The sequence below is a fragment of the Lichenostomus cassidix genome, chromosome 27 (assembly GCF_008360975.1).
Source record: "Lichenostomus cassidix isolate B80296 chromosome 27, HeHo_3.0, whole genome shotgun sequence".
Taxonomy (NCBI): domain Eukaryota; kingdom Metazoa; phylum Chordata; class Aves; order Passeriformes; family Meliphagidae; genus Lichenostomus; species Lichenostomus cassidix.
In genome coordinates this window covers 5,629,130-5,648,473 of record NC_139507.1, presented here as the reverse complement: position 1 = coordinate 5,648,473, position 19,344 = coordinate 5,629,130, and the positions used below count along the sequence as shown (strand labels likewise).

Sequence of the window (19,344 nt, the reverse complement as noted above, 5' to 3'; positions counted from 1 at the left end):
AGGTTTAGGGATTATTGTATTTCTTGTTTCCTTTTCCACATAAACAGCCGTGAAAATCCCCCGCGTTTCGGCCGTTCCCACGCGGTCAGCCTGGGAACGTCCACAGCCCACCGAGCTGGGTGACCCCACATTCCCAGACCTCATCCCGCATCCCCGGGGGGTTTGTCGGGGGTTTGCCCGGCTCCCGCTCCCCGCGCCGGCGGCTCCGGAGCTGCCCGTGCCGGCCCGGCCGGGAGCACGGAAATGGCCGGAGCTGCCCGCAGCACGCGGAATGCGCTGGCGCCTGCAGCAGCCGAGCGAGGGCGGCTGCGGGCAGATGGCCGGAGCTGGCCGGAGCTGGCCGGAGCGCGCCGGCAGCCGGGAGCAGCCGGGAACAGCCGGGCGGCCTGTGGCCGAAGCACGGCCAGCCCGGGCTGCTCGGTGCCGCGGGAGCTGCCGGTAGCGCGGAAGCAGCGGCGGCGCTGTGCTGGAAGGGCAGCCGGTACCGTGCGACAGCCGCTGCCGCTGCCGCGGGCGGTGCTGTGCGAGCAGCCGGTACCGCCGGGCTGCTCGGTACGGCGGCGGCAGCCGGTGGCACGGAAGCAGCCCGGGATGGCCCGTGCTGTGCCGGCAGCCGGGATGGCCGGGAATGTGCAGGCGCTGCCCGGCCGGGATTGGCTGCGGGGAATGACGCCCAGCACAACAAAGGTGGAGTTGGAGAAATTCCATTAAAAAAAATTAAGAGAGCGAGAGAGGGAGAGAGAGGAGAGAAAGGGAGCGGAGGGAGGGAGGAGGGGAGGAAGCTGCCCCTCGCCCGCCCCGCCGGGCAGAGCCCCCCCCGCCGCCGTGTCCCGGGGCCGCGGGGCGGGCAGGAGCGCGGCCCCACCGTGCCGTGGGGGCCCGGCTCGGCTCCCCCCCCCTCCGCTTCCCCCCCCCCTTTATTTTTTTCCCTTCTTTTTTTTTATTTTTTAATTTTTTCTTTATGCAAACGCCGTCCGAGGATTGTTGCACATGTAAGGAGATTTTTTTTTTTTAATTTTTTTTCTTCCTCCCTTCCCCCCCCACCCCACCCCCCCTCCTTTCCCTCCTCTTCTCCTTCCTCCTCCTCCTCCTCCTCTTTTTCTTCTCACCACAGTGTTGCAAAAGCAAAGAGCAATAAAAAACCCGGCGGAAAGCGGCGGCAGGGCGGCGGGGCTGGCGGGGAGATCCCGGCGGATCCCGGCGCGCTCAGCCCGGCTGATTGGAAGAGCGAACGCAGCGCCATGGAGGCGGGGGAAAGCGCGATCGTCTCTGCGGGGACTGGAGCGCGTCCACGCCCGGGGCCAGCGCTGCAGAGCTGGCCGCCGTTCAACCGCCGCTCCCCCGCCCCGGCCCCGCCGAGCGAGCCCCGAGCCCCCGCCGCCCCCCAAAGCGGCGGCCCCGCCGGTACGTGCCCGCGCCGGGGGAGCCGCCGCCGCCGTGCCCCGCCGCGCCGCGCCGTGCCCGCCGCCCGGGCTCGCCATTCGCCGCCGCGCCGCTCCGCCGGCGGGGCTGGAGGAGGCGCTTTGTTCCTCCCCGGGCTCCCGCTGCCGCCGCCGCCGCCGCCACCGCCGCGCTCCGGGCTCGGTAAGGCGCTCCGCCGCCGCTCCGACGGGAACGGGGAGGGGGTCGCGCCCACCAGATCGAATTTTTTTTTTTGATAGATATATAGATATATAAAAAAGGAGATTTTTTTTTTTTTAAGGAAGGCTGGTTTCGCGCAGGCCCCGCGGGCAGGAAGCCGCCGCCGCCACCGCCAGCGCCGGGGCTCGCCCGCCTCGCCCGCCCGCGGGGGGCACCGCGCTGGGGCTCGGGGCGGGGGGCAGCGCCCGGCTCGGCGGCCCCGGTGTGCCCCCCCCTTCTCTCCCTCCTTTTTCCCTTCCCTTCCCTCTCCTCCTCCTCGCTCCCTCCCTCCTTCCCGCTCGCCTTCCCTCCCTCCTCCCCGGTGCCGCAGCTGGATTTCGGGGGCAGGCTTCCAGCGCTGCCCGCTTGTTTTTCCCGAGCCCGGGTGAGTCCCGCGCCGCGGCGGGAGCTGGGCGCCGCGCTCCGCCGGTGCGTGCCGGGGCTCGGCCGACCCCCCCCGCTTCATCTCCCCTTATCCTCGCTTTATCCCCTCTTTATCCTTTTTTTCTCCCTATTTTCTTTTTATCTATATTTTTTTCTACCCTTTTTTTTTTTTTTCCGCCTTTTCCTCCCTTCTCTTCCTTTCTTCCCTCCGGACCGGGAGCGGGGCTCCAGCCCCCCGCTGGGTGGGTGGGTGTTTGCGGGCTCGAGGAGGGGTCGCGGAGAGAAAAGAGGGGGGTAAGAAGGGGAGGAAAGGAGAGGAAAAACGAGGAAAGGAAAAGCGAGGAGGGGGCGGCGGTGGGGAAAAAGAGAGGGGGGGAGGATCGGGTAGGAGCCGCTCCCCGGGGGTCGGTGCGGGGAGGTCGCGCTGCCCTCGCCCGGCTCGCTGCAGCTGCCCGGCCGCCCCCAGCCGGGCATCCCCGCCCCCCCTTCCCCCTCCTCCTCCTCCTCCTCCTTCTTCTCCTTCTCCTTCTTCTTCTTCCCCCAGCGGCTCCGGCGGCGGGGTTGGGGCTGCGGCGGCTCGGTTAGAGCTCCCCCCCACACCCCCCCCCTCCAACCTCCTCCCTCCTTCTTCCACCACCACCACCACCACTACCACCACCACCTCCTCCTCCTCCTCCTCCCCCTTAGCAGCCCGGAGAGGTGGGTTTGTCTCGGCTTTATAACCGCGGGTGGAGGGGAAGGAGCGGCGGGCGGAGGCGGGCGCAGCCCGGCCATTGTGTGCCGCGGCGGAGAGCGGCCGGTAACGATGGGGAGATGCGGGGGGGGGATGCGGGGAGGGGGGGATGAAGCAGCGCATCGCACGCCTGGGGCCGGGTGTGAGAGGCCACGGAGCGCTCCGCGTTCCCCCGGCCCCACTCCGCACCCCCGGCCCCCCGAACTCGCCTTCCATTGTCTGCCCGGGTGTTGTTGGGGGGAAAAAAAAAGTGGGGGGGGGCTCAGCTCGCTGGCGCCCGGGTGGGAACCGGGGGCGGGGGAGGCGCCGCCGGGGCCGCCCGCGCTCGGTCCCACCCGGTTCCTGCTGCCTGCTGGAGGAGGAGACTGGAGCTGGCCGGCGGCGCAGGGCATGTGCGGGCTCTCCGCCTCCGCCCGCCGGCCCGGCCCCTTCCTCCCCCGCCTCCTCCTCCTCCTCCTTCCCCCCTCCGGGCGCGGGATCCGGTCTGCCCCCCCGCTCCCCCGCGGGGATCCCGCACCCCCTGCGCGCCCCCGGGGATCCCTGTGCGCGCGCACCGCCCCGCCCCGCCATGATCCCCACGATCCCTCCCCCTGTCGCGATCCCGCCTTTCGCGACACCCCCGCGCGGCCCCCCCGGGTGCGATCCCCCGCTCCCACCCCCGGGCGATCCCCGGTTTCACACCGCCCGGGGGCTGGGCTTGATCCCACCCCGCGGCGATCCCTCAGCCAGCCCCGGGGGTGGTCCTAGATCCGCCCCCCTTGGGGGTTGATCCAAGCCTGGAGCGGTTTCCCCCTCCCTTCAGGGTTCATCCGGCCCCGGGTGATCCTCGGTCTCACGCTGGTGGGGTCCGCAAGCCCCTCATCCACCCCCAGGCGATCCCACGTCCACTGCCAGGTGACCCCCGGGGCTGGAGGGGTCTGCACCCCCTGCCCACATCCACCCCCGGGTGATCTCCCAGCCGCCCCAGAACTGATCTCGCTCGGGTGGTCCCAGATCGTCCCCAGCAGGGTGATCTGGCCCTCACAAGGATCCCCCAGGCCCGGCAGGGCCTGCACCCCCGGGGTGTTGGCAGATTCCCTCCCGGGAGCTGATTCCCCCTGAGGGCCATCATGCATCCCTCCGGGGGCCTGGTGGTTCTGCACCCCTGGGCCATCCCTGCTGCCCTCCCGGGGCGATCCTCCCGCAGACCCAGGGCCTGGTTCCTCCCAGGAGCCCCTGGACCCCCCTTCCTCAAGGGAATCCCCCCAAGCGTGGATTCCCCCCGGGATCCCCCAGGCCCAGCCACCCCCCACCCCGGCCTGGGGCCTGCTTCCCCCCTAGGCCTGCGGCCTGTTCCTCCGGGGATCCCCCTGAGGCCACCTGCCCTGATCTGCCCTCCAGGGACTCCCCCCATGGAATCCCCCGATGGGGATCCCCCCAGACTACCATCCTGCCACTCTCCCCAAGTTTTGGGGTCCCCCTCCTTAGGTTATCCTTCCCCATGGAGCCCCCCCTTTTGAAATACCTTCCTCTTTTGCTGGATCTGTGGTGTGCCTTCCTTTGAAACCCCCATTTTCAGGGGAGGTGAACCCCCTTAGGAGATCCCTTGTAGCCCTGTTGACTCATATCCTCTTGATTCCAAGTTTTTGGATCCCACTCCAGGGAGCCACCTTGAACCTGTCTCTTCTGGGATCCCTCTCAGATCCCAACACTCACTACCCCCCGACTTTGGGACACCCCCTGGACCTTTTTCCCCTGCCCACACACCCCTTTTGTCCTCCCCTCACCAATGTGGGGGTCACGTCACCACTGAGGATCCCCCCTCTGGGATCCTGCTCTCCCCAAAACTCACAGGGTTGGGTGGTGGGGTGATTCCAGCACCTCATTCACCTGTGAATGGAGAGGATGGATGGATGCCTGGATCAGCTTCCCCCCATTCCCCATTAGGAGTTGGGGGCCCCCCATCATCGTGGGGTGCCTAGCAGGGTTCTCCATTTCCTTGCAGAGCCGTGCGGGAGTGATTTTGGGAAGAGGGTGAGGAGGGAGCCGGTGGGACCGTCCTGGGCACAGGCAGGTGGAGGATGAACGGCGAAGCCGAGTGCCCTGCAGACCTGGAAATGACAGCTCCCAAAAACCAAGGTGAGCCCCCCCAACATGCCAGTGCTCCCACGGGATTTCTGCTGTCACACTTAAAAATAACAATAAAGAACCTCAGGGTGCCCCTTTTCTCAGAGGGATGGAGGAGGAGGGATGGAGGATCCGTGATCCTGACTGCCAGCGGATTGAAGCAGGGGGAGGAATCTGCTTTTCCCGGTCCTGATCTGCCTCGGGGAACACACATGCACGTGTGTGAGCACATGGATGCACGCTCTGGTGCACCAGCAGCCCCTTGGCACTGGGATGCTCTTTTGGGGGGCCGGACTTTCGGGAGGATTGGGAAATGGGGGCTGGCACAAAGGTGCTGCCTTCCCTGCTCACATCTGGGCTGCATTAAAAGCCGAGCTGTTACCTTGGGCCTCTGGCTTCCAGACCCCGGCATGACATCAGAGCTTCAGCTTTTATTGGAAAAGGGGCAGGAAAACAAGGCAAAAAAGAAGGATGTTTTTTTAGGGCAGCTCTCAGGGCTTTGCCACTCCACCCCTCAAAAACCCCCCAGGTCCCCCAAACCCCTGGAGTGCCGTCCAGTCCCTCACACCCGCCAGGTCCCTGAATTTTCCTCCTTCCTTGCTGCAGTCGGGGTTGTTGCCTCGAGCGAACCCAGCCGGAGCACGTGTCCTTCTCCGGGACTTTAGATGGATTTAATTACACCGGGGCAGCTTTCCTAATATAGACCCAGCCCGGCCGGTGCCAGGAGAGCCGGGATAAATCTGTCCCAGGGCACAGACAACCCCATTCATCCTGGTGGGTGAACGCCGCAATTCCAGCGTTTGTCAGCAAGCCCCAGGTTGAGGGAGGCGGAACAGAGAGATGGAGAGCTGAGTGTGGGGGTCCCCATTGTCCCCACTCTGCTGCCAGTGAGGATTTTGGGATGTTTCCACTGTTATTTTATGTATTCCTTCGGGATGTGGTTATTTCGGCTGTCTGCCAGCGGGGGGTTCACACAGGGCCAAAGGTCTCTCTGTGTCTCTGCATTCCAGGGGGAAGCTGAGGCACTGGGCTAGGTGGGGGCAGGTTTGGGAAGGGGTCTCATCCCCTTCTGTGTCCCCTCTGGATTTTTGTGGCAATGCTGCTTTCGGTAATTCCTCCTGCTCTGCAAGTAAAGTTGGCATCAGCTTCCCAGCCTTGTTCTGCCTCATTGGTCCTTGCCTGGGAGGCCTGGAAAGTGGATGGGAAAAACAGGAAGGCAGAATTTGGGGCTGTGTGCTCCCTCCTGCGGCTCTGATCTCCCCCAGGCCCTGTAGGGGATGGGGGTTTCCTATATCTTTTCCCTCTTCATGATGTTTTGGGATGAAGCCAGGAGCATGGAGACACACCCTAAGCCACTGGGCTCCCTGCTTTCCACGGGAGTTCTTTCCATCTTCTCCCTCCATATTAATTCCTAATAAGGTCACTGTAGGGACCAGCTGGATCCTGAACTGTGCTGCCTTGGTACCCCAGCCAGGCAGGTCCAGGAGGGGAAATGGGATGGGGGGGCTCAGGTCCTGGCTGTGCTCCCTGCACCGGGTCCTGCATGTTCTTTAACACCCCTTGCTTGGTTTTGGGATTCTGGGGGAGTTGCTCTTCCCCAGACCCCTGCAAGAGCAGGAGGTGGAGGTGGTTTTCCTCATGTTGAGTCTTGAGTGGAGGGAGAGCTGCAGCTGGAGAAATCTCTGCAGCTGGATGTTCTGGGGGCTTGGTTTCGTTCCTGGAGGTGGAGGAAGAGATGCTCCACTCAAATCCATAACCAGCCACACTGTCCCCATCTCTTCAGTCCACATCTCCAGGGTGCTCCATGTCCCTGAGGCAGCTCCAAACACCTCAGCCTTCACCTGGCAGAGATGTGAGGCAGGGAATGCCGTGGTGAGCCAGTCCTGCACCGCGGGAATCCCGTGTGCCCATCCCAGCATGAGGCAGCCAGGGCTGCGTGGGCACGTGGCTTCGGGCTCTGCTCCTCCTCCAGCCCATCCCCAGGGACTTTTCCTTCCGCTCCCAGGCCTTGTTGCATTCCCCAGGGCCACCCATGTTTGCAGAGCACCCCAGGCTGTGCTCCCCAGCTGGCGTGGAAGCTCGGAGCAGGGAGGAATTCCCCTGGCAAGGAAGCAGCCCCAAGGTTGGGGCTGGATGAGGCACTCAGGGCTGGGATATCCTGCCTGCTGCCTGTCCCGGCACGGTGCTGCTGCCTGTCCTGGCCTCACCGTTGCCCCAGGTTCTCTGCCTTTGCCACATGCCCATCCCACCATTCCAGCAGCTTGTCCCTATGGGAGCTGGGGATGCTCCTCCCAGCAGCTCAGGGGATGTTGGGGTGACATAAACATCATCCCTGCACTGTCAGGGACCCCTCTGTGAGACAGGGGGCTGTGCTGGGCTCTACCCCCCCTCACTTTGTGGTGTGGGAGCTTTGACCTTGGCAGAGGTCACTGTGGAGCTGGGCCCAGGTGATGGCAAAGCTCTCCGAGGTGCAGGAAAAGCAGCACTGGGGTTTTCCCATTGCTCCAAACACATCTTTTCCACTTAGAAAGTGGGTTTCCCTGTTTCCTGCTTGGCTGGAGAGCTCATTGCTCCCACGTCGTTCCGCAGGGCGTAGGAAATAGCCCTCTGCTCGTGCAGCAGAGCCGTCCCTTATCTGATGGTTCTCTGGGATGAGCGAGTCTCTCTGGTTTGCACCGAGTGGAATTTCTAGCTTTGCCTGGATTGTTTTGGCCCATAGAAAGTTGCTCGAGGGTGATGGAAACAGCCACGTCCCTTTGATCTTTAATCTCGAGAGGCAGCATGTGGAGATTACGTGTCCTGGCGTGCGGTCCGGAGCGGCACGCCGGGAGCTGTAGTCCCGATAGCCTGCCGGGAAGGGAAGGGAAGGGAAGGGAAGGGAAGGGAACAGGCTGCCTGCCCCTGGCTGATCCTGTTTCTCACTGCTCAGACCGCTGGTCGCAGGAGGACATGCTGACCCTCCTGGAGTGCATGAAGAATAACCTGCCCTCCAATGACGGGAGCAAGTTCAAAACCACTGAGTCCCACCTGGACTGGGAAAAAGTGGCTTTCAAGGACTTCTCAGGGGAGATGTGCAAAATGAAGTGGATGGAGATTTCTAATGAGGTAATGGACACCATGTGGGGCTTCGTGGGGATTTCTTGGTAGGGACTGAGTGTCCTGCTGGCATTCCTGGGACTGTTGGATTGAGTTGAGTACCCAGAGCCCTCAGCCATTGGTGCTGGCATCATCCTGCTGCTGTCAGCATTGTGACCCCCTTGGAGGGGCTGGGGTTGGTCGTTCTTGGGGTGGCATTACCAAATCCAGTGGGTTTCTGCCACAGTGAGGATCTGCCCCATCCCAGTTCACATCTTTGTCTCCTCATTTCCGCACAGGTGAGGAAATTCCGGACCCTCACGGAGCTCATTATGGACGCCGAAGAGCACGTGAAGAATCCTTACAAAGGCAAAAAGCTCAAGGTATTGGGCAGGAATTAGGCTCAGTCCCTAAAGGGTGACCCCACACGTACCCAGGACAGGGGGCTGTCACCCTGTGGCACCTCAGATCCGTGTGGCTCTGCCAGTGGAGCCCCTGTGGGCACCTCACTGCCCGTAATCCCAGCGTCCGGCTGCCCAAGGCTCTGGAGGCTGCGGCGCTGGGCCTGGGCCAAGTCCCGGATATGTGTAATGTGGCCAGTTGCACTGCTGGCAGCCTGCAGCCAAGTTTAGCTCCAGAGGGGCTGGGAAGCTGCCGTCCTATTCCTGGCCTGCCGGGTGCTTTCAGCCGGGTAGCCCCGGGGCAGCTGATGCTCCATCCCTGGGATTTGGGTCCCATCCCCTCCTCCTGCCTCAGTGTCCCCTCTTGCTCTGTGCTGACAGCTCTGGATGGCTGGAGGCTACTTCCAAGGTTCCCAGCTGTGGGATACTGTAGTTCCTTGGGGAGCCTTTGTTCCCAGCAGTTTCCCTCTCTTTGCCTGCCACACCTGGATCACCAGCAGGGCTGGATGGAGGCAGATGCCCCCAGGACTGGGGAGCTGTGGGTTTGGCTGTGCCCCTGTGGTGCTGCCAGCTCCATGCTCAGTGTCCTCCACTCTGCTGTCTCTCCAGAAACACCCTGACTTCCCCAAGAAACCCCTGACTCCCTATTTCCGCTTCTTCATGGAGAAGCGAGCCAAATACGCCAAGCTTCACCCCGAAATGAGCAACCTGGATCTCACCAAGATCCTGTCCAAGAAATACAAGGAGCTTCCCGAGAAGAAAAAGGTATGGGGGGTGGTCAGCAAGCCCCTTCCCACCATGTGCCTCTGTATGCTGGGCTCTGCCCAGCTCTCCCAGTAAAACCAGCAGAGCCCAAGCTCTGCTTGGCGAGGCTCTTGACAGGAGAAGCCAGCTGTTTGTTTAGTCCCGTCAGACCTGTAAGACTTCCTTGGTTTTTCCTGTCCTGGTTCCCAGGATCTGTGGGGTGGAGGCTGGTTGGGTCTGTCCGTTGGTCTGTCTCTTCCCGGACCTGGATGGTGGCTTTGCCGTTGGGTGGATCAGTGTTTAGTGCTGGGGTTGAGGCACACGCCCCACTGTGCCACCCTGTTTGAGTGAGGGACAGGCTCTGGGAGATGCTGAAAGCAGAGATCTGCCCACCCAGAGGTGTCAGAGCCAAGGCAGGGCTTTGGGGGACCCCAACTCTCACTCTGGGGTGTCCAGGAAGAGTCCACTGCACAAAGTCCTGCTGTGCCCTCTTTCCTAGGGCTGGTAGGATACACAGAGAGGGGAGATACCTGGCTGCTGAGTCCCTGGGCAGGCTGGAAACCCTCTGCAGGACCATTCCCTGGGCTGGGGAGCCCTTGAGTCCCTTTTGGGGTGGTGGGATTCCCAGCCAGGTTGACAGGGATGTATCTTCCTGCCCGTTCCCTGGTGCTGACATCTCTCTCTACCTCCACGGTGGCTTTGTGTCCCCAGATGAAATACATCCAGGACTTCCAGCGAGAGAAGCAGGAGTTTGAGAGGAACTTGGCAAGGTTCAGGTGAGCAGGCAGCTCTCCCACCCCATATTTCCCTGGGACCCTTCAGGCAGATCCAGGTTCTCCTCCTGTGCTTAGCTCACGGAGGAAGCCCTCATGGGCCTTTGGCTTGGAGGGAAGAGGGAAGTCAGGAAAAAAAAGAGCAAGGGAAAACTGTCAGAGCATCCCTCTGGCTGGCAGACTGGATGAGGAGGAGAGTGGAGGACCAGCCATGCTCTGGCAGTCAGGGTCTGCAAGGTGGGGACAGGACCGCTGCCACCAGCACTGATAAAGCTGAAGTGATCCCCAGTCACTCCAGACCTTCCCCTTGGACGTGATTGCTGTGATCCAGGTGGATCCTGGCATTCCCAGTGACCTGCTGCTGCTTCAGGGATGCAGCCAAACCCAGGGAAACCCATAGCTGACGCTCCCCAGGGAGGAACAAACTTTAACCTCTCCTGAAACGCTCCTGCTCTTTTTGGGGACCCCCCAGTACCTGAGCCCATGGAGGCTCAGCCCTGCAGTGTCACCCCTTAGCAGGCAGGTTTAGGGGTGCTCTCCTTCCTGCTGCCACCTCCCTGACACTCTCCCTTCCCCACCTCCCTGCCTGGTAAAGGGAAGACCACCCGGATCTCATCCAGAATGCCAAGAAATCAGACGTCCCCGAAAAACCCAAGACCCCCCAGCAGCTGTGGTACAACCATGAGAAGAAGATCTACTTGAAAGTGCGTCCAGATGTGAGTACGGTGGGTGGGAGTGAGTGCGAGTGTGAGTGTTGGGGGGTCCCAGACCCCGCTGCTGGGGGACAGGAGGTGGAAGGGAGAGAAGCATTTTAGAGGGTTGGGATGGAGGACGCCGCTAGGAGCTCCCGGAGCCTGGACTGAGGTAAGGAAGGGCTCTGCACACCTGGAAGAGGCTCGGGGATCCAGCTCCCACTTTTTGCCAGGAAGGGGTGACCACAGCCTGAGTCAGGGCAGGAAAGAATTCCAGCACAGACATCACCTCTGGCCAAGCCCCCCACTCCCACACATCCCCACGGCTCACAGCCACCCCATGCCGGGTGCTGTCAGGCCCCACCAGGCCACGCCATTTTTTTTGCCATTTTTAAATATTTTTTCATTCCTCTTTTTGTTTTTTGGGTTTTACCCCTCTGCCCTCACCTCTGGCTTTGGGTTTTCAGGCCACCACGAAGGAGGTGAAAGAGTCGCTGGGCAAGCAGTGGTCTCAACTCTCGGATAAAAAGAGGCTGAAATGGATTCATAAGGCCCTGGAACAGCGGAAGGAGTACGAGGTAGGGAGCAGCCTCACCCGGTCCCCTCCACACTCGTCCCAACTCCGAGCCACTCTGCATCCTGGCCCTGTGTGGCCTCTCCCCATAGCCAGCTGGGAGTTCAGGCAGGTCCTGGCAGGTCCCTAGTGAGTCTGAGCCCTGCCTCTCCAGCCGTGTGCGGGGCAGGCAGCAGGATCCCCAGGGAGAGGATTAGGGCAATGGTTGGCTTCTCTCTCCTCCTCCTCCGGCCCCAGCAGGCGGGGGTTGCAGCCCCTCTGACCTCTCTCTGCTCCCCGCAGGAGATCATGCGGGATTACATCCAGAAGCACCCGGAGCTGAACATCAGCGAGGAGGGAATCACCCGCTCCACCCTCACCAAGGCTGAGCGGCAGCTCAAGGACAAGTTCGACGGACGACCCACAAAGCCACCCCCGTGAGTCCTGAACCTCTCTGGGCAGGTGCTGGTTCTTGCCAGTGAGGAAAGTGGGGCTCTGCCTGGCTTGGGAAGCCCAGACAATTTCGGGAATCACAGATACAGGGGGTTTAGATGGGATTTATAGGACAAATTTCTTCATGGTCAGGTCTGTGAACAGGCTGCCCGGGGCAGTGGTGGAGTCACCATCCCTGGAAGTGTTCAAGAAGTGTGGATGTGGCACTTGAGGACATGGATTAGTGGTGGTCTTGGCAGTGTTAGTTAATGGTTGCACTTGGTGATCTTAAAGGGCTTTTCCAGCCTTATTGATTACATGATTCTGTGATGATCCCACTAAACCAGTCCTTAAATGTACATTAAATACACATTTTTTGGAGAATTTGAATGAGCTTTATGGTGATACTCTGGGTTAGGGGGCAATCCAACTCTTAGCTGCCCTAAACCACAGGCATCTCACTTCTCTGCCTCGTGCAGCCCATCTGGGTGGTCTTAGGTGTGTTGTTAGCACCCAGCCAGCTCCACAGGGTCAGGTTTTCCCTAACACTGGGTCCCCCCGTGGGTTTTTCAGGAATAGCTACTCCCTGTACTGTGCAGAGCTGATGGCCAACATGAAAGACGTGCCCAGCACAGAGCGGATGGTGCTGTGCAGCCAGCAGTGGAAGCTGCTCTCCCAGAAGGAAAAGGACGCCTACCACAAAAAGTGTGACCAGGTGAGTGGCTGAGGATGGACGTGGGGGGAGAGGCAGGTGGGCACCAGTGCTGTGGGAAAGGAGCAGTGAGATGGGAAGAGTCTGGGCTACAAATATCCCTGGAAATGAGCCCCTCAGCCTTCCTCAGTCCATGTGCTTGTCTGCATCACTGATTCTCCTTGAGATCCTTGGTCACCTCCCTTGATCCCGTCTCCTGTGTGGGACAAGCAGATGGTCCAGGTGGAGGATGCTGTTGCCAAGGGATTGAGGCTGGGTCAGGGGCTGCAGGAGACAGGGACTGGAGTGAGGGATCTCTCTGTAACCACATGTCTCCATCTTCCCCCAGAAAAAGAAAGACTACGAGATCGAGCTGCTCCGCTTCCTGGAAGTGAGTGATGAAAGGCTGCAGATCCCAAATCTGGGAGTGGGGAACTCTGAGCAGGGTCTGGGATGGCTTAAATGGGGGGCTTCTCCCCCAAAACGTTCCCTGGACCCAGCTGTGGGTGATGTACAGATGGTTGCACATAGCCTTGACCTTCTGGTCCTAAAGCCTGACCCAGTGTCTTCCAGTTGGTTGCTGGGAGGAGAGGGTGGGACCCAGTTCAGGAGGAGAACTGGGGTGAGCAGAGGGTTAGAGCTGGAGGGGAAGGTGCTCAGTGGCTGTGGCTGTGCAGCCTCTCACTTCCTTCCCTCGCTGGGGCGTGGGCGGGGGAGCCACACCGAGGCCACCCCAGCATCGTCCCCGTCCCCGAGCGGACGTGACGCAGCCCTGGCTGCGGCTGCAGGGGCACAGGGTGGAAAACCCAGGGGTGTGCCCGGATCCAGACACCTGCCCACCCACTGAGCAACGGCTGAGCCAGGGAGGGGAACACTGCCCAGATAGGGGGTGACAGCATGGGGATGTACATGTGCAGTACATGTGCAGTGCTAGGTGCTGGTCCTGACTGGGATGGGATTTGGATGAGGACACCCAAGTGCATTAATTCCCCTTCCCCAGTGGATTAATTCCCTTCCCAAATGCATTAATTCCCAATTCCCCCATGGCCTCAAAGCCTCCTTAGTGCTGGGCTGTCTAATGATGTCCCTCCTCCTGTGCCACCCAGAGCCTGCCCGAGGAGGAGCAGCAGCGGGTGCTGGGCGAGGAGAAGATGTTGGGCAGCAACCGGAAAGGAGCAATGAGTCCTGCATCCAAAAAATCCTCACCAGAGACCGGCAAGGTGGGAGCAGCACTGGGAGGGATGGGGCAGCAGATGCCAGGCTTGGGATGAGGTTGTGCCTCTCAAGGGGCTTTGGGGGCTTCGGTCCATCCATGGGCTCATCCCCCTCACAGCACTGTGTCCTCCCTCAGGCCAGCTCAGAGAAGCCCAAGCGGCCCATCTCTGCCATGTTCATCTTCTCGGAGGAGAAGCGGAAGCAGCTGCAGGAGGAGCGGCCGGAGCTGTCAGAAAGTGAGCTGACCAGGCTCCTGGCCCGCATGTGGAATGACCTCTCCGAGAAGAAGAAGGTTGGTGCCATTCCTGTACTCCTCTCCATCCCCATCTCCACTACTCCTGTGAGCATCTCAGGCAGTGCAGGGGATGCTCCTGTCCTTGTCCTGCCCCAACGGGCACAAATGTCTCCTGGAGCATCACAGTGAGCTGTCACAGAGGCACCAGTGTCAGCACTGAGGGGCACTGCTGGCTGTGTCCTCCCCTCTCCGTGACCTGGGGGGGCCAAAACCCACCAGCTAAACAAACCTCAGAGGGTCCTTGAGCATCAGTTTTAAGGCTTTGGTTGTTTTCCTGAGTGGGACAGTCCAGAGACAGGGTTGGGGTTGGTGGAGGGCCATTGGTGCTACTGTGGGGACAGTGCTGGGGGAGCTGCAGTGTCCTCTGTGCCCCTCCAGTGCCCCTGCCATGCCCCCCTCACCCCTGTGCCCCTGCCCAGGCCAAGTACAAGGCACGGGAGGCGGCGATGAAGGCACAGTCTGAGAAGAAGCACGGCTCAGATAAAGAGGAGCGCGGGAAGCTGCCTGAGTCTCCCAAAACTGCCGAGGAGATCTGGCAACAGAGCGTCATCGGTGACTACCTGGCTCGTTTCAAGGTGAGGAGTGGGCTGGGAAAAGGGCTGGAGGTGGGATCATCTCTCCCACCAGCAGGAATTCCCTGTACTTTCTCCCTGGCTCTCACACCTGGGTTTGGGCTGGGAGCTGTGGGGAGGACAGAGGTCATGGCAGGAGCAGAGCATGGCAGGACCTGATGTCCCAGGGTTTTTGGGTGCATCTGATGCATCGTGGTGGTTCTGTCTGACAGAATGACCGGGGCAAAGCGCTGAAGGCCATGGAGGCCACTTGGAACAACATGGAGAAGAAGGAGAAGCTGATGTGGATCAAGAAGGCAGCAGAGGATCAGAAGCGATATGAGGTGGGTCCCTGCCCTGTCCTGTCCCTCACCGTGTCCCTCAGCTGGCACTGCCCCTTTCCCTGACCCTCTCTCTCTCCTGTGGCTCAGAGGGAGCTGAGTGAGATGCGGGCTCCTCCGTGCTCCACCAACTCCACCAAGAAAATGAAATTCCAGGGAGAGCCGAAGAAACCCCCCATGTGAGTATGTGGGGTGTGAAAAACTGGGTCTGGCTGTGCTGGTGGGAAGAGCCTGGAACAAGAGGAAGGGGGGTTGGCTGGACCCCAGTGGGGGTGGACAGGGCTTATGGACACCTGAGCTGTCTGTGCCCGCTGTCCCAGCCTGGTCCCTGTGCTCTCCCTGTGCAGGAACGGTTACCAGAAGTTCTCCCAGGAGCTCCTGTCCAACGGGGAGCTGAACCACCTCCCGCTGAAGGAGCGGATGGTGGAGATTGGCAGCCGCTGGCAGCGCATCTCGCAGGGCCAGAAGGACCACTACAAAAAACTGGCAGAGGAGCAGCAGAAACAGTACAAGGTGCACCTCGACATCTGGCTCAAGGTGGGTGCTTGACCCTTATGCCTGGTGGGAGGCTCTGGGATCTGTTGGATTTGGGGATGTTGCTTGGCATGGCCTCTGCTCCCACCCCTCCTCCCAGAACCACCGTCTCCGGACCCTTTTTTTTGACTTTCTGTAACTTAAAAGGATAATGACTATTTGTAACTTAAAAGGATAAAAGTTACACATGAGGAGGGTGTGCCCTGTGCCACCTCTCCTCCGGGAACCACCATCTCCAGACTCTTTTTTGACTATTTGTAACTTAAAAGGATAAAAGTTACATATATGAGGAGGGTGTGCCCTGTGCTAGAGCCCTTCCCCGCTCCATCCTCCATTCCATTCCGTGCCTGCCCATCCCTGACTGTCTCTCTGTCCCCACAGAGCCTCTCGCCCCAGGAGCGGGCTGCGTACAAGGAACACATTTCCAACGTGAGTATCCATGTGGCACTGCTGTGGGATCCTGGGGGTTTGGGGGTGGAATGGGGTTACCAGGAGCTTGGGACTGGGCTGGGGTCAGCCCTGGGTGAGGCTTGATGTTTCACACTCCAGAGGGGGGATCTTTCCCCATGGCAGCTCAGCAGTGGGATTTTCTCTGGGCTGGACACTGGGAAGTAGCTGGACTTGAGCCTTAAATGTTTTGTCCCCACAGAAACGCAAGAGCATAGGAAAGATCCGGGGTCCCAACCCCAAGATGAAGCCAACGATGCAGTCCAAGTCGGTGAGTCACGACAGCCCCATGGGGACACCCAGGTCACCCTCCCTGGGGAGCACATTGGGGGGACCCACACCCCTTGTTTGAAGCATCCTTGGTGCTTCCAGCTGCCTGCCCTGTCTCAAGACCATAAACTTTGCCCAAATCCCTGCTCAGAACCCATCCAGGTCAGATTTAGACCCCTGGTACCCAGTAGGGGAGCCTTTCTGGGGCAATTCTCAGTATAAATGAGGAAAGGCTCCCATCGAGGTGTGGGATAGGGAATCACCTGATCCTCCCCAATGGATGGAGGCACCCAAAGGTGGATGGTCAAGGATGGGGTGGGTGCTGCACCCAGGGGTCTGGATGTCCAGGGACTCACCAACCCCTGCCCGCCCCACAGGAGTCAGAGGACGATGACGAGGAGGAAGAGGAGGAGGAAGACGACGACGAAGACGAGGATGATGATGATGACAACGGTGACTCGTCAGATGAAGGCGGCGATTCCTCAGAGTCCAGCAGCGAGGAGGAGAGCGAGGACGGGGACGAGGTGAGGCCGCGGCACGGGGAGGGCACGGGGCCCCCCTCACCCTCCTCCCGGGCTGGGGGGCACCTGCAGCAGCGCTCAGATAGATCCGTGGCAGAGGAGCCCCCGGGAAGCAGGGGGACACGGGGAGGAGAAGGGGAGCAGGATCCCCACAGTGTTCCCAGGAGGAGCAGCCGCGGGGCATAGTCAGGAGCAGCCTCGGGACACAGAGGTGCGGGGGGTGTGCAGAGCCCCCAGTGAGCAGAGAAAAATCTCCTGTCTTTTTCCTGGTGGAGATACTGAGTCTGGTCTCGGCTCCGTTTGCGCCAGTGTGAATGCCGAGTAAGTCACCAGAGTCAAAGCTTTACACCGGTGCAACTGAAATCAGAGTATGCTGGATGGCGCTGGGGCCAGAAACCGTGTCCGTGCCTTGTGCTCGCCACCGGACAGGTGAGGCGTTTCCACCCCCTCGCTGGTCTCAGCTCACGCCTCTTCCTTCCCTGGCTTTAGAGGGGGGAAACTGAGGCCCGAGGCGGGTCGGGTACCCTCCCTCGGATCGTGTAGTGAGGCAGTGGCAGAGGTGAGGGCAGGAGGATCCCCGCGCGCTGCTCCGGCACATCCCCCCGGCACCCCGAGCTGAGCCCTTGCAAACTCACTGCTGACTCCTGCCCCGTGTCCCTCCTCCTGCAGCCCCACATCCCTGGGGACAGCGATGGGAGGGTGGGGGTCACACCCCCGCACTCTGTGGGGATTCTGGCAGGGAGGGTGAGCAGGGAACCAAGGGGGTGATGATGGACTAACCGTGCCCTGACCCCTCCCTTCTCTCTGCCACCCCCTCCCAGAACGACGAGGATGATGAGGATGAGGATGATGAGGATGAGGATGACAACGACTCCGAGGGCAGCAGCAGTTCCTCTTCCTCCTCTGGGGACTCCTCCGACTCCGACTCCAACTGATCAGCCAAGCTCTTTGTAACGTCGTTTGGTTTCTCGGTTTCGGTCCCAAATCCCCCCTGCAGCCCCTCAAAATCCTTCCTCCTCTTCCTCCTGCCCCCCCGTGGGACCCCCAACGCGGGGAGCGGGGCCGGGGGGACCCCTCCGCCGAGCTCACACTACGGAGGGGGATCAGGGGCTGCTTCCCCCAGTCTGGGGGGCGAGGAGAGAGCTCCCCACCCCTGTCCCCTGCTTTACTCCCGAGGGGAAGCGATTTTTTTTGGAATTTCATTCTTTCCAGGGGGGTGTCTCTCCATCCCTACCCCATTACCCAGTCGCTACCAGCTCCGGACTTTCTAGAAAGAGAAGAAAAACAGGAAAAAAAACAACCATCAACACCCCCCACACCTTTTTTTTTATTAAAAAACCCAGAAATGGGAAGAAAATCCCCTCCCCGCGCAGCCCCTCCGGCAGCGGGCACAGAGCAGAGCCGAGGGGCTCAGGACTCAGCCGATGGGACAATGTCTCCTTGCAACCCCCCCAGCCCTCTGCGCACCCCCCCAGCATCCTGGGGGTCCTCCCCACCCCCCAAAAACCTTGTACAGTCTGGAAGCTGCCCCGGGAGCCGCCCGGGAACTCCACATCCACGGCACTTGGGAACGCCGCCACGGAGGGTGACCCGCGGCGTGTCCCCGATCTGGGGGGTGGGCGGGGGCGTGGGGAGGGGGCGTGAGTGCGAGTGTGAGTGTGTGTGGGGGGGGCACCGGGGCCGCCCCGCCCGGGGCCGGCGGCTCAGCGTGACCAAGGGGGGGCACGGGGTACCCCCGCTCTGTTGTCGGTGGTTGTTGTGCCGTTGTATTTTATTTTATTTTTTTTTCGTTTTTGGTTTTTTTCCTTTTTATAAAACAAGAAAGATCCATCTTTTATTTTTCATTTCCCCCTCCCCTCTACCCCTTTTCCTTCCCCCCGCCCCTCCATTTTCCCCTCCGTCTCTGGTGAAGCTGCTCCTCTCCCTTCACCCCAAATCCTGGGGGGGACCAGAGCTCCCCTTGCCCCAGTTAACCCCAATTGCCGCCAGTCTGTGTCCCCCCAGGGGGTCTCACCCCTCCGGGCCATGCTGTAAATATTGGTGTGGTTTGGGTTTACTCTGGGGGGCCAGTGCCCCCCTTCCTGGGAGGGGGATGGGGCCGTGGGGACCGGGGTGGATGCACGGGGGGCTTGTCAGGGCCCCCCCTTTTTTTAAGCAGACACGAGCACCAGCAATCCCACAGCACCTCCCTGCAGGGTTCTGTCCCCCCACCCCGTGCCATCCCCCAGAAACCCACCCCGTGTCGCTGGGGACCCCCCAGACCCCCACTCTCATTGGGGGGGCTCAAGATCTGTTCTTTCTGCCCCCCCGTCCTGTCCCCAGAGAGGAGCTGGGCTGGAGGACAGGATTTGGGGAGGGGGGTCCCGAAAGAAGGGGATGGGGGGCTTGGGGAAGCTTTTTCTCTCTAGGGCTGTAATTTAGCCATTTTTCTCTTTTCACCCAAATCTCGGCAGGGGGTTGTGGGGGCAGAAGGGGGGCACGCTGCAGATTTAGGGTTTTGAGGGGAGTCCCTCCCCCCCGGCTCTGTAACCCCCCAGGTTTGCTGCACTCAGCACCCCAACTCTGTACCCTGCAAGGACATTGGGCACCCCCTCAATGCCGAGGGGAGGATGGGGGCGACACCCCTTTTCCTGGCCTCAGTTTGGGCTGAGAAAACACCATTTTGGGCAAACTGACCCCAACCCTGGGGGGAAAGGGGTGAACCCGGGTGCTCCCACACGGACAATCCCCCCGTGTCCCCCCCGGGACCGGGGCCCCGAAGAGAACCCAGATGGTGTCCCCCTGCCCTCAATGTCCGTCTGTCTGTCCCTCTGTTTCCTCCTCCCACGTTCCCCAATCCCTTTGGGATTTTCCATTCATTTTCTTCCCCATTTTTAATCGCCGCCCCCCCCAGAATCCCCTAAGGGGAACCCCCCCATCCCTTTTTTTCTGCTGAATGTACCCAGCACTGTCGTGTTTTAGTGGAT

The 19,344-nt window shown here is 60.9% G+C and overlaps 1 protein-coding gene across 14 annotated transcripts; it reads left to right on the top strand.

Annotated features, from left to right (window-relative positions):
• Positions 1-734: 734 nt before the first annotated feature.
• On the top strand, positions 735-18,208 carry UBTF (upstream binding transcription factor). 14 transcript variants are annotated; one of them, XM_085039951.1, is made up of 22 exons: positions 735-992; positions 4,722-4,855; positions 7,773-7,948; positions 8,218-8,301; positions 8,929-9,084; positions 9,775-9,839; positions 10,432-10,561; positions 10,996-11,106; positions 11,385-11,518; positions 12,087-12,228; positions 12,554-12,595; positions 13,311-13,424; positions 13,556-13,711; positions 14,134-14,289; positions 14,499-14,609; positions 14,697-14,785; positions 14,954-15,143; positions 15,522-15,569; positions 15,790-15,858; positions 16,235-16,381; positions 16,688-16,807; positions 17,200-18,208. In XM_085039951.1, exons 2-22 carry the CDS (start codon positions 4,798-4,800, stop codon positions 17,311-17,313), a joined length of 2,412 nt encoding a protein of 803 aa, XP_084896077.1. In that variant the 5' UTR covers positions 735-992; positions 4,722-4,797; the 3' UTR covers positions 17,314-18,208. The 14 variants fall into 14 exon arrangements, with proteins under 14 accessions (XP_084896077.1, XP_084896079.1, XP_084896081.1 ...); XM_085039953.1 differs by lacking the exon at positions 735-992 and adding an exon at positions 1,305-1,404; XM_085039955.1 differs by lacking the exon at positions 735-992 and adding an exon at positions 1,450-1,584 and having other exon boundaries at positions 10,432-10,552.
• Positions 18,209-19,344: the final 1,136 nt, after the last annotated feature.

Coding starts and splice junctions, on each gene's coding strand:
- UBTF (XM_085039951.1), top strand. CDS start 4,798: ATGAACGGCGAAGCCGAGTGCCCTGCAGACCTGGAAATGACAGCTCCC. Junction 10,562..10,995: donor TGCGTCCAGATGTGAGTACG/GTGGGTGGGAGT, acceptor TTGGGTTTTCAG/GCCACCACGAAGGAGGTGAA. Junction 16,382..16,687: donor AGAGCGAGGACGGGGACGAG/GTGAGGCCGCGG, acceptor CGTTTGCGCCAG/TGTGAATGCCGAGTAAGTCA.